This window comes from Salvelinus alpinus, chromosome 2 (assembly GCF_045679555.1).
Source record: "Salvelinus alpinus chromosome 2, SLU_Salpinus.1, whole genome shotgun sequence".
NCBI classification, from domain to species: Eukaryota; Metazoa; Chordata; class Actinopteri; order Salmoniformes; family Salmonidae; genus Salvelinus; species Salvelinus alpinus.
Window position 1 is genome coordinate 36408712 of NC_092087.1, and position 12855 is coordinate 36421566.

Consider the following 12855-nt stretch of genomic DNA (forward strand, 5'->3'; position numbering starts at 1 on the left):
ATCACAGAGAAACCAAGAGGTACAGGCTACTGCTCATCACCATGGCAACACTGATGGAACAGGAGAGGCCTAGGTAATGTAGAACAGGACAAAGGTCAAAAAGACTATTCCAAACATAGAAATAGGATTGATAGAACAGATAAGTTGCTCGTGTTAATGTGTAAATCAGCTTATTATTCCAACAATAGCATCAGATTTTCTGTATGAAGTATCCAATGTGGCAGCAGAAATGGCAAATACTGGGTATCTGTTTTATTAAATCTATTTCTCTTCTCTGTGTATCTCTCTCTGTCTCCTTGCTGAAGGTTTTAAACACACAGTCCTCTCATTCACTAGGGGTTCATGTGAAGAGGGAGCAGTTGGCAGAATTAAACTTGATTCCTTTATTTTCATTAGGAGGAAAATGTTTAACAGCTCAGAGAAAGCGCTTCAGCTAAAAATAGATTTATAATGATAGAAATGGTGATAACAATATCCATAATGTTTCAGGTGAAAGAAAAAGGCAAAAGGCAGTGAAAATAAATTATCTGGATAACAGTAATAACAACAATAATAATAATACCATTAATAATATACAGTTTCAAATTAAGCTTTATAAACTTCTTTTTTTTTTTTTTACTTGTTTCTTTTTTTTGGTAATGTCCATTAAAAATAGTAGAAGTCCATGAGCAGAAATCCAGCATATATTTATTAAATGGTGTGAAGGGAATTGCTCTGTCTTCGCCCCAAAGTTGTCTTCACCACCCTCGTATCTCACACATTTACAATATTCACAGTTACTACAGACTTGCTCGGCACATACCACTGCAGCAGGACGGGGGCGAGGTGGGAGGGGACGGTATATGCATGGAGGTGGGTGGAGGTGAGGTGTAGTCTATCTCTGGTCTAAGAAGGTACCTAATAGAGAGTAAAATAGCCCCGCCCCAACCCCACCCCACCCATCAGTGGATGCTGCCTGGTTCCCCCATACCCCCCGTACCCTTTACATTCTCTCTATACAGCAAGACAATCAACATAGACACACCAAATGCATGTCTTTAACATTATACACATTGTCCTCAAGCAAGAGGCCTATACGACCCTCAACCCCCATTAGAAAACGGAACAATCTACACATCCCCTGTGCCTCCCCATCCTCCCCAGCTCAGCCCATTGCGGTGACCATGTTGGAGTGGTGGGGGTGGCCGAAGGAGGGGTGTATGGGTGTGGGAGTGGGCAGCATGTGTCCGGCGTGGCTAAAGGGGGGCAGGTGGCCCATGTGGGTCATGTGTCCAGCCAGGGAGGAAGCACTGAAAGGAGAGGACTTCTCGTGCATGCACTTAGAGAGCTCCTCGTAACCGTCGTTGCCCCGCCTGCCCTTCTTGGACTTGTTGGACATCTTGCGGTTGCGTGTCTGGATGCCTTCCTTCTTCATGGTCAGAGGTCGGTTCACCTGTAGGGAGAAGGAGATGGAGGGAGAGATGAGTGACCAGGTTGGGATGGTGCTAAGAGTTTAGAATCAACTTAATGTGTTTGAATTGAATGGATGTATGTATGTACAGGACTAACCATATTATTTATTATGAGAACTCTAGATACAGTTATTTGTCTTTTTTTCTAAAGAAATGTAACAATACAAATAAAATGCAGAAACAGTACGCAGCTTACTCCCTAAAACCAAGGCCATATTCAATGTAATTGAATGTAATACATGGCAATGCACCAAGACTTAACCTTCAACAGTTATGCCTCATTTGAACAGACGCAGTTGGTCTGTCTGAATAACAGTCCCACCATTGTGAGTCTCAAGGGGATGACGCCTACCATGGAAACAATAAAGCACAAAGAAAGAAAACACCAACAGGGCCCAGTGTGTCTGAGGGGCCAAGCTCTGCATCCATCTCTCCCTCCTTCCCTCCATCCCGTTCTCCCTATCCCTCTTTCTTATCCTTTTCCAATCAATGCAACCTTTTCGTCTTCCTGACCTGGCTGGCTGCGTGTGGGTAAGGGCTGGTCAGGCTGTCAGCAGTGAAAGACTTACGTTGTGCAGCTTGTAGTACAGGCCGCAGGCGTTACACACGGGGTCTCCATTGCCGTTGCGCCTCCACAGTGTGGTGGTGGTGGTCTGACAGTTAGCACAACAGGTGCCGGCTCGTCTGGCCGCAGACTGGAGGGGAACATGAGGAAGGCCTTTATTCGACCACAACAGCACGGACACACAACACATGAAAGCATAGGTTGGGAATGACGTTAGTGCCGGGCGGTGTGTATAGTATTTGTATATCGGCTGCCAGGAGCCGAGAAAACATAATATTTCATGCTGTTTTAAATGGAAGTTGTTCCTTATAGTTATAGATTTGCATATGATATCAGAAATGTATTCATATTGCGTGATAGTTTGATAGTTTATTGCAATGCGATTCAATAATGATGGAATTATGCAGTGAAAAGGTATCCAGTCTTTACATTCCCTGACAGAATATTGATCAAATACACCAAATAGTTGTATTGTTAGTGTATGAATTGGTCTCTATTAACCTAATAAATCAGGCTTTACTATAAAAGTCATGCTGAATAGATCATATAAGAAAGTAATGGGTTGTCTTTATTGGCTACAGTTTTCTCCCAGCATGTGAAATCTTTTTAATTTCACAGACACAGTAGTACACTGATGAACACTGACTATCAAAGCTCTTCCTCTCAGATGCAAAGCACTGCTATTGAATAGAGATTAGGTAGCGAGGGGGGCCATAGGGCAGCCTGTGCGATCCCCTGTCATTACAGATGGATTCTTCACACTTAATATGAGACAGTTACACGCATAAAACTTACATATACCCCTTCAGCAAAATATGGTAATCTGAACCCTCAGTCAGAATAGTGCATGGGCCTACATACTTACGGACAATCATAAAATATGGATTAATGCAAAATACCTCTCTATTGATTCAAGTAGAAATTGCGTCAAAATTGCCCTATATAAACAAACTTCGTAGTAAAGAAGTCTACAAGTCGAGGCTGGAGCCCTAGCCTTTGTCCCACAGGTAGCAGGGCATAAATCCATTTATTTCACCTCCCCGGCACGGCCTTCACGCATCTAGCTCTCCATTGCTTTTTTTCCTGTGCACATAAAGTGTCCTTAAATGTTGTACTAATCGCTTTGCTATATTCTATAAATTGAGGACTGGCCTGCTTGACCACTGCTATAAAAAAAAAAGTAAGTGTACTAGCGCGCGACGGACGGAAACATGTGCTGGTCTCGCTTCCTTATCGGTACCGGCAGATATCCGGATAGGAAACGACTGGAAGAACCCTGCGCGAGTACTGAAAACACACGAGCTGAAAAGTAGGCTACAAACGCACCGGCTACTGACTCAGGGAGAAAAACAACGACTGGATTTTTCAGACATTAGGACCAAAGGGAAAATTATGAAACTTTAATATGCTTTTTATGCAGGTTTAAGCTATATTGATTGTGGTCCAGGGATATGCTTTGACACTAAAATTCATAGCCTAGGCCTACATGGCGTTTCAGCTTACAATGTAAAACTGCTCAAATCAAATGTTTCAGAAAAATCTAAAACGGGTCTCTAGACTCTATAAATAGGCCTACAGTCCAAAATCAAACGGAGTCGCGTCGGTGATGCTTTTTGTATAGCCTGCATTGGATGATTCAGATCAGTGCAGTCTTCATGCTGTCGGCTGAATGTCAATAGTCTGTCTGTATTTGCCTCAGCCATATCTCGAACATTCTCTTATCAAGATGCGCACAGGATTATATGATCTCTAGGATGGTCCTTAAACAAACGCAGTCGACATGAAATATGTAGGCCTAAATTATCTACTTATGCCTCAACCATTAAATGCGTTCAATACTGTTATCCGTAACCTTTGATTAATAGATTAATAATCTTATTATGCACCCTGAGACATTTGGGAACCGATTCGTAAATCACTTGAACAGGCGTACGCTAATTAGGCCGATATTCAAATTCCAAATATGAATTTGCAGAAAATAACCCTACCCACTGGGCACCGACATAAATTCAAGGTCTATTCCACTTTGGTTTAACATAACTTTATTGAAGTTTGCTTTAAAGTAATGTCTCTATTTCTGCAAACACCCTATTTATTTATTCAAGAGGGGCGTGGAAAAAAATACTATTGAAAAAAATCAACTACGAGTTGCTAGAATAAATAAATTATCGAGAGTTTATAAACCTAATAGTGAAATTAGCTCAATGAAACACATGTTTTATGGTTATTATTAAATTATGTTTTACATTATTTCTATCATTATAATTATTATGAATATAATTATTAATAACATTATTATTATTATGCTATTGATGTATTAGGCCACATGCAAATAGGTTTACGCCCGCGAACGGTAGCCTATTGTGGGCTATTCGAAATGTTACAGAAAATATTCAGATCATATCTTGAATCGAGAGATTTTGGCATTTATGCATATAATTTTTTAGGTCCTCATATATCTGTCAACAGGCCGTGGAGAATCCTATTTCTTTGTTTTTCGTATTTGATGCAAATCTATATCTCATTGGGTCATATCAATTCCCTCCATTGCAGAGTTTCAGAGGTGCCATCTTCATTGCGTGTTTGTTGTTGTTGAGACCAAGGGTTTTAAAGTCTGGTTAGCTCAGGGCTATAAATAGTTGCTGTTATATGAAAATAATAGCTTTTAACATTTAACCCTAACAAATTTTTATTTTATTTTTTGCAATCAATGGAGTCACCAGCACATTAAGTCTGGAAGGACTATTTTCAGCAATGACAACATTTACATAGTCCATTGAACTGCTGTGTAACTGGTCTATATTAGTCTGGATCTGACCTGGCTTCTGCGCTCTGAGGAAAACACAACATTGATGTTGAAATTAGTTCATGATGAGAAGTACACAATGTGATATCAGCCAAGCAGCAAGAAGGACCAGTCCAGGATTTGGTTAAGCGAAAGACAGAGAGATATCCATTTACAAGTGTGCTGCACATCAGTCACCTAGATTCACACATGATTTTTCCTTTCTTCTATTACCTATAAAGTGACTTAATAACACAAAGCGTGCAGTGCACCAGTCACTCATACAGCCTCCACAGCAGACCGTCACAGTGAGCTATATAGTGAGGGATGATAGAGAGGCATGTGCCGGACCTGGTATCAGTAGCAGTATCAGAAGTAGCAGCAATAATGATAGCAGAAACAGCACAGATAGCCAGCACCCCGCTAACAGCCCGTGTAAAGGAGCACAAGGGTGAGTGGGAAACACAATTCCCGGAAACTGATTGGGAAAATATAACTTTCCTGGAATTATGTTCCTCCTCGCCCCTCTCCCCCTACCTTGTTCTTGTTTTTTGCCCCCTCCCATCTCCGCACTCCACGTGTGTGTGTGTGTGTGTGTGTGTGTGTGTGTGTGTGTGTGTGTGTGTGTGTGTGTGTGTGTACTCACCAGTCTGCGTTTGGGCTTGATGAGGGGTCGGTTCTGACCGTTCATCTTATGGTAGAGTCCACAGGCGTTGCACAAGTAGTGGCCCGTACCATCCCGTCGCCACAGGGGCGTAGAAGTGGCTCCACAGTTGACACACTCACGCCCCTCTGAGCAGCATGCAGGTGGAGGGAGACCACAGGGACATTTATAAAATTAACCCGTTAACTCTAATGACACATTTATTATACATAACAATTATGTGACCTGTAGCAGTGGCATGTACAATTTTTTAAATGTTATGTTAATTAGTCTGAATAACTATGCGAGGACTGCATATTTTTATGTTAGGTGCATAGAAGCATGGGAAAAGTTTTAAGAATAGATTTTTTGTTTCTAATTTCTACTCTCTAGTTCTGTTCTTGAATTCCTGTTTATATGAGAAGGCTGTGTATTTTTGGTCTGAAGTTTGTGTGAAAGAGAGTGTGTGTTTAACCCTCTGCAGACTTGGAATAACAACATGAAAATGCTGCTGCCAGGCTTTATTCCGTTTGACCTGGTTAAGTTCCTCCCTGTCAGTCTTGGGTCAGTTTTGGGTCAGCTGGGACCCAGGCATGCTTCAGACAGGGGCACCCATACACCCACAATGAAATGTAGGCTGTCTCTCACGTTTCTCTACATTTTGCTGTGATTACAATGATTTTCCTCTCCATATATACAGCATGGTGAAAATTAACCTTTAGTGCTGGGTTCCCCAACTGGCGGCCCGCGGGCCGAATTTGGCCCACGGGTGGTTTTATTTGGCCCCCAAAGTATTAAATAAATGTAGAAATAAATAAATGTTTGACACAAAAGACTGTAAAAACACAAGGAAATCAGCTCCAAGTGATTTTAATTAAAGACATCTGTTCCCAAGTATTCCCACGCATAATAGACAGACACTTGATCGTACACAAATGTAAGCAAGGTTTGAAATGATTGTTTTAGGCAAACATTATATCTGTTTGAGCTTATTGTGGTCAATTTGAAGTCTACAAATTATTAGCAATTATGTTCCGGCCCCCCAACCATCCGCTAAAGAAAAAATTGGCCCACGGCTGAATCTAGCTGATGATCCCTGCTTTAGTTGGTGTGAGTCTGTGCGTGTGTGTACATGTGGCAAAGATGGTCTGATAATCAACATCTTGTTCTTCTCTCAGCCTCATCAGCTCATCATTATATCGGCTAAACAGCCTGCTATAACTCACTTTAAATCGGAATTCTTAGGAATGATGAAGCATTCATTGAAGTGACCTAACCACAGTGCAAACTAAGGTAGTCATTTTGAAATATTTGTGCTGCCTATAATGTGGATCAGATTGTCAGTCTAGACTAGTAGAGGTAATACTAACATACTTGTGGGCCTTTGCCTCTGTTGGTGGCTCCACATAATGCTGAGTATGGAGAGCCAGAGAAGGAGGGAGAGAAAAAAGAGGGAGACTGAGATGGAGAGAGAGAGGAAGGGGGCCTGGATTAGGGTTAGTCAAACAGGAAGTGCCTCTAAGGTATGCATGAGCAGGGACTCCACCAGAATAGTGTGATGCTATAGAGTTCTGTGGTCCTGCAAGCCACCAATACTGGACATCCCCGCAAAGAAAAACTCATTGTAACAGGACAGTCTATTCCCTCATGTCAGGGAGAGCCCCTAAAACATAAATATATCAGTGAGGAGGTTCCACTTCCAAACACCTATCTGGGTGTTCATGATGGAAGTTGTGTCTCTGTCTTACAATGACCATAATAGCACACTGACAGATGTGGGTTTTATTTGTAGGACTACTCTTGGGGTTTATGTTGAGACATCTAATCCTTAGTTGTGAAATATGGTGAATTGATTTTTTGTTGGTGCTTTCTTTCTCTAACAAATTAATACTGGTGCTCAGTAAAAGGGAGCCTGTTATAAGATAGGGGGCTGCTTGAAGGCAATCAGCTCTGCCTAGAGTCATCAAATGTCAGTCTCGACAATGCTGTATTATGTAACAAAGAAACGGCTGATTGTAAATACTGAGTTTTTTGGCCCAAATGCTGGAGTGGATCTTCTTTTCACACCTCCGGGGCTGTATCCAGTTCACCGTTCTCAAGGGCGTGCCAGCTCGAGCGTAATTGAGTCGCGGTTTACAAAAGAGGATAATAAACGTGTCAGCCGAAGCGGGCCCGCGCTCAGCCGAACTACAGGGCTTGGGTGTGTGCGTGAAGCAAGGCAGTACGCATTGCCTGTCTTTTTCAACCAAATAAAGTAGCCTGGACGAACGTATATTACTCAGACACTGGGATCGTTTTATTTCTTCACAGCTTACAATACGCATGGTTTCTTATAGTTATTAGTCTAAGCCTACATTATCATTATAATTACATTAGGCCTATATCTGTTGATATTACCGATTTGTATAAAACAAATGCAGAATGGATATGACCAGTTGACATAATAAAGAGGAAACGGTATGCCTTCTGTTTAAAAACGTGGCTGCATAAATTAGGCCAGAAAAAAATCGTCGAAGAGGACACAGCATAGCATAACCTCACACCACCTCTTATTGTTGTATCTGTCCACCCCCACACCATAACAAATAAACAGTTATTGATAACCTTTTATGTATACAATTAGTCTATTTATTATATTTAACCATAATAAATGTTTGTGTCCTCTTGGGGATGAAAATAGATTTTGAGATACCATTCTTGATCCATAGGCTAAGCAAAGCAATTCACATACAGGATTACTATTATGTGGATATCACTGCTTTAGGTGTATGTGCGTGTGTAGGGGCCTACACCTTCCTACTGGTTCTTTCGAGGCGGACTGTGTTGTGGCGACGAAAGAAACCGGTGTGTGTGTGTGAAAAGAGCTATGAAAGGAGTTATGACAACATACATGCACGATGTAACCTCCGCCCAACTATTCCATGCACACTACTCCTACTTCCACGTCACGGCTAATTATGATGATATTGCATATTGTCATCCCATTTTGTCCTATTTTCTGAGGACGTTTCTGGAAAGATTGGTAACGGAGGAAAGCAAATTGCATTAAACTGGGAGTTTTGAAAATGCCGTGGACGTTTCATTCAGAAGAAAATACCAGCTTTATAGAATAGCTACATTGGGGAATATTTACAGCATGCACTTAAACAAGGCCGTAATATATACATTCATCAAAATATACATACAAATTCTAGGCTAGCTATTGTATATTTCGGCTATATTTATTATCTACAAGGTATCTTATATTGTTTGGTCTAAAAATGACCTAGGTTTTTGTTTTTAGTTCAAACGGTGTTCAGTTTGTTGAGTACATGGCAGTAATTCAATACACGTTCATAGTATTCTTGTTTTAATATAGGCTATTTGTTTTTTAACTCATTTATGGATTTAGATTAAACAAAACTGTTATAACACTAAGATAGCTTAAATATAGCCTATATCCAATAACATAATTTCAGTGTGTTCTGTCATAATAATAATAATATAAAATGATATTTCATCATCATTTTACTCTGTAACACAAATATTTGTAACACATTTTCGAGATAAGATGAGACTCACCTGAACACGACCGAGTTTTGCTTTTACATTTCGGGGTGAAGCTGGAGGATGATCCTCCGAGCAGGCTGCCAGGGTGGAAGAGACTTCCCCCGTAGTCATGCGCTGCCGGGAGAGAGTATGTGGGGTAGGTCGGTATGGGGTGGTGGGTGGATGGGGTCTGTGCGCTCATTGAGGCCAGGCTGCTCCGGAGAGGACTGGAACCCTCCATTTTCATGCTGTCAGAAATTGACATTTGATACTTGATAGAATCTTTCTCGTCCATTCTCAGGGTAGAAGATGAGGGTGAGGCGGCCCCGGGGTCTGGGGAGACATCTTTCGGCGGGGTAGGGGGAAAACTGTAGAGATGTGGACTCGAATGGGACGCGGGTGTTAACGAGGAGGCCGAGGCCGTGCTGGCGTTGCTGCTGCAGGGGTATAGGCCACCATGAGCCCCGGAGCCTGAGGCATGTAGCCCGGTCTTGCTGAAGTGGCTGACCGCCCATGCGTTGTGATGGTGGGCCGCTGAGAGGGCTGCTTTGCCGGGCTCTAGCCATGAAATCCCCGGGCTATGCAGGAGATGTGGCCGGCAGACCTGACCCCCAGCGAAGCGAGCTGTAAGAATAGTATAATAATATGTTCATAGATGGAATACACAAACCAGCTAATAATGTTACAACTCTCATTGATGATGTGATGCCATAGGATTACAGAAAGTTGGGACACCGAAGCCCTTAACCTGTTGACGCAGCGTGCTTAAAGGAATTATTCGATTCGTGAGGGGCACAAAAAACGCAGTTGGCAGGTATTCAGACAAAACCACAGAAACTATAACCGCAGAAATATATTTTTCTCGTTTTGAGTCATCTTGATAAAGATGTAGCAAAGACATGCATGGGGTCTGGTAAGTGCACTGGAACCTCTTTCGCTTGACCCAAGCACAAATACATGACACCCTTTCAGCTATTTATTATTACATCGTTTCTCACTCCTTGTTGATCTGACTAGTTCTTCAGTCAAGAAGGGTAAATTACATTTATTTTACTATAATTTCCTTATTTTTGTCACAACTTTTAACGGTCTCATCCGCTGCCTTACATTTTTGTTCTCCCATGCAAATGCAACTTTATAGCATGCTATCTATCAGACAGTATTGCAATTTCAACTAGTAGGCCTATCAAACCGATGCATTTAAACCCACCCATATTAATTAATGAGTAAATAAGCCTTTGCGGATTTTTTATTGCTTTGAGAAAATACATGAATAGCCTATGCCCACGATAGTTCCTACTTTATCCTGATAATTAAGTTGTTTAGGAGAGTGAATGTGAGGTCTTACCGTGAGCTTGACTGTAGGACACTCTGGCCCGTGCATGAGCGGAGTTGTGGTAGTACGGGTTTCCCTGCGAGTCAAGATGGTTAAAGAAAACATCCACCTCGTCCGGGGGCAGAAGCTGCGCCGTGGGCTCCATGTAGTTATGCGAAAGGCCGGGGTGGTGAGAATCCGGGTGTTGGCCGTTCAGCACGGCGTGGTGGTGCATCCACCGAGGTGGATCAGCCGCTATATCCATGTCTGTGTGGATCTCTCCGTGTTGGGCAAACAGGGTGAAAAGAGAAGAGGGGCCTCTCTAGAGAGAGGACAACGTGTTTCTGAACCTTCCTCTCTCTCCGCTTTGTCTTTTAAAAAATGAGCCTCCCTCTCCTGATAAAATGTCCTCCTATTGTGGAAAACAGAACATAAATATGTAGAGAATTTTCGCTCGTCAATCTCCTATAAATCGGTCCTCACTAGTAGTCCGATGAGATCCTCTTGTCTCTCTCCTTCTTCAACAGGCATCGGGTAGTGTTTGACACTGGACACCTGTAATAGAACCAAAAATAGGATGTTCATATTTCAGAGGCATTTAGAAGGTGTTACGTGTTTTTTAATAATTCGGGGAGGCTGCTTCTTTTTATGTGCGATTTATAAGTGGTGTATGTAAAGGTGCAACATAAGATAAACACCTCGAATCACTCGTCCCCACCCACACCCATTCCGAGGAACCTGAAATCATCGATCCATCCTCACCGTAACGCGCACAGATAAGTACTTTTGAACCCATGCATACTGTTCATATAGGCTAGTAAACTAATCATCGTCAGTACACTCAGAACAAACTGTTAAAATTCTTACAGAGCGGAAGAAGTCATTTGTTTTCTTCACGCAATTTTGGAGAAGAAAATAATATATATTTTATGCAAATACCTTGTTATTCCGATTTCAAGCCCCTTTGGTAGAATTCTCCTCCAGTTAGCAAGTATATTTTCCTTTCTTGTATTGACTCAATTTATACGGCATATGTTTGGTCTATTTTTCCTTGGTTTTGGCGTAGGGTTATCAGCTGCGTAAACTCCGATGGAGACGGATAGGCCTTTAGCGACATGCAGCTGTAGGAACTGTCAGCACTGGCGCCAGTGAATTCCATGTCATGTGCGCAGGGGCGGGGTCTTGACTTCAGCGTTGATCCCTCGACAGCCAATTGGATTCTGCCTTTGCCAATTCTGACAACTGCCTCTGCAGAATCAACATGCCATTCGCCTCTCCATCCCAAGCACCAGCGGGCGGCCCCTGTATGCTTGTCTCATCCCAGAACGTATTAATCAACAGCGTCACCTTATTAGTTAAGCAGCCCCGGGCCACCACCCACACCAATGCTTTCTCAAACAGGGGAGAAATGTCTTTGTTTATGCCAAGTGTAATGATCACTTTATATTTGAATAAAAAAAGTTATTTCCAATAGGCATGAGTATGTATACCTCTTTATATTTAGGCTACATTAAACTATATGCCAGACATTTAAATCCCATACGTAAAAATGCGTAATAATTTAAATAGGCTAGGCTACTCCAATGTAAATCTTATTCGTGTTGTTCAGCCTATGAATTACAAACATTCTGACAGAGTGATGGCTGTGGTGTAGGCCAGTGTGGTCTTTTGTGTAGTATAAACATGTTTGTGAATCAGCGGCGATCACACGCTGCTTTACATATTAATTGACTGGCGGGTCAGCAGCGCACAGGGCGTATACCAGCCATAGAGGGCCACCAAATGGGGTTTGTTTAGTATATATCACAATAACGCGGACCGAGCAGTCCAACCACCGGTGCAAAGACACCGTGTCGCCACCGGTGTCTGAGCATCCTCATTATCCCGCGGGCAAAGCTTTCCAGATTTTTGTCGCACCTATCAAACCTGAGTAATCTCACATTAGATGAGAGAAATGAATGATGAATGTTTGTTGAGAGAACTGTTTGATTTTGGAGTGGGGGGCACATTTCAGCTGGTATATGTAATATGTTGTCATATCTATATAGCCGCGGGAAATAGAAATACTTATATGTTTACCAGTTTCTTGAAATACTTTGCAAATGTAACTTATTTCTATATGAAAACTGAAATGGTCTATTCATTCCTTTTATATTTTCGTAGACACTCTTGTCCAAAGCAACTTACAATAATAATGTATTCATTTTCATACTGGTTCCCCATGGGAATCAAGCCCACAATCCTAGCATTGCAAACGCCATGCTCTACTAACTGAGCCACATCACATCATCACAAACCACTTGATGTCTCAATGTACTCAATTACTGTATTGTGCGTTGTTTTTCTTCATGGTGATGGAAAGTCTACAGGTATAAACCTAGATGACCAGCCTATGTACAATACAGTAATGTACATTTACATTAAGTGGTTTGTAAGGATGGTAAATTAATACTGGACAAAAAGTTATTATTTTCCATTTTGTTTAAAAAAGAAAAATATTTAATTTGATGTGGATGTTTTGTGTCTTTACCCAGAACGTTGCACCTTTTGATGTAAATGTTTGAGGAC

General features: G+C 41.8%; 1 protein-coding gene across 1 annotated transcript; it reads right to left on the reverse strand.

Annotated features, from left to right (window-relative positions):
- Positions 1 to 668: 668 nt before the first annotated feature.
- On the reverse strand, positions 669 to 11457 carry LOC139560014 (GATA-binding factor 2-like). Its single transcript, XM_071376518.1, has 6 exons — positions 11227 to 11457; positions 10321 to 10842; positions 9006 to 9596; positions 5448 to 5593; positions 2021 to 2146; positions 669 to 1432 (listed from the first exon to the last, which is right to left on the reverse strand). Exons 2-6 carry the CDS (start codon positions 10550 to 10552, stop codon positions 1145 to 1147), a joined length of 1383 nt encoding a protein of 460 aa, XP_071232619.1. The 5' UTR covers positions 10553 to 10842; positions 11227 to 11457; the 3' UTR covers positions 669 to 1144.
- Positions 11458 to 12855: the final 1398 nt, after the last annotated feature.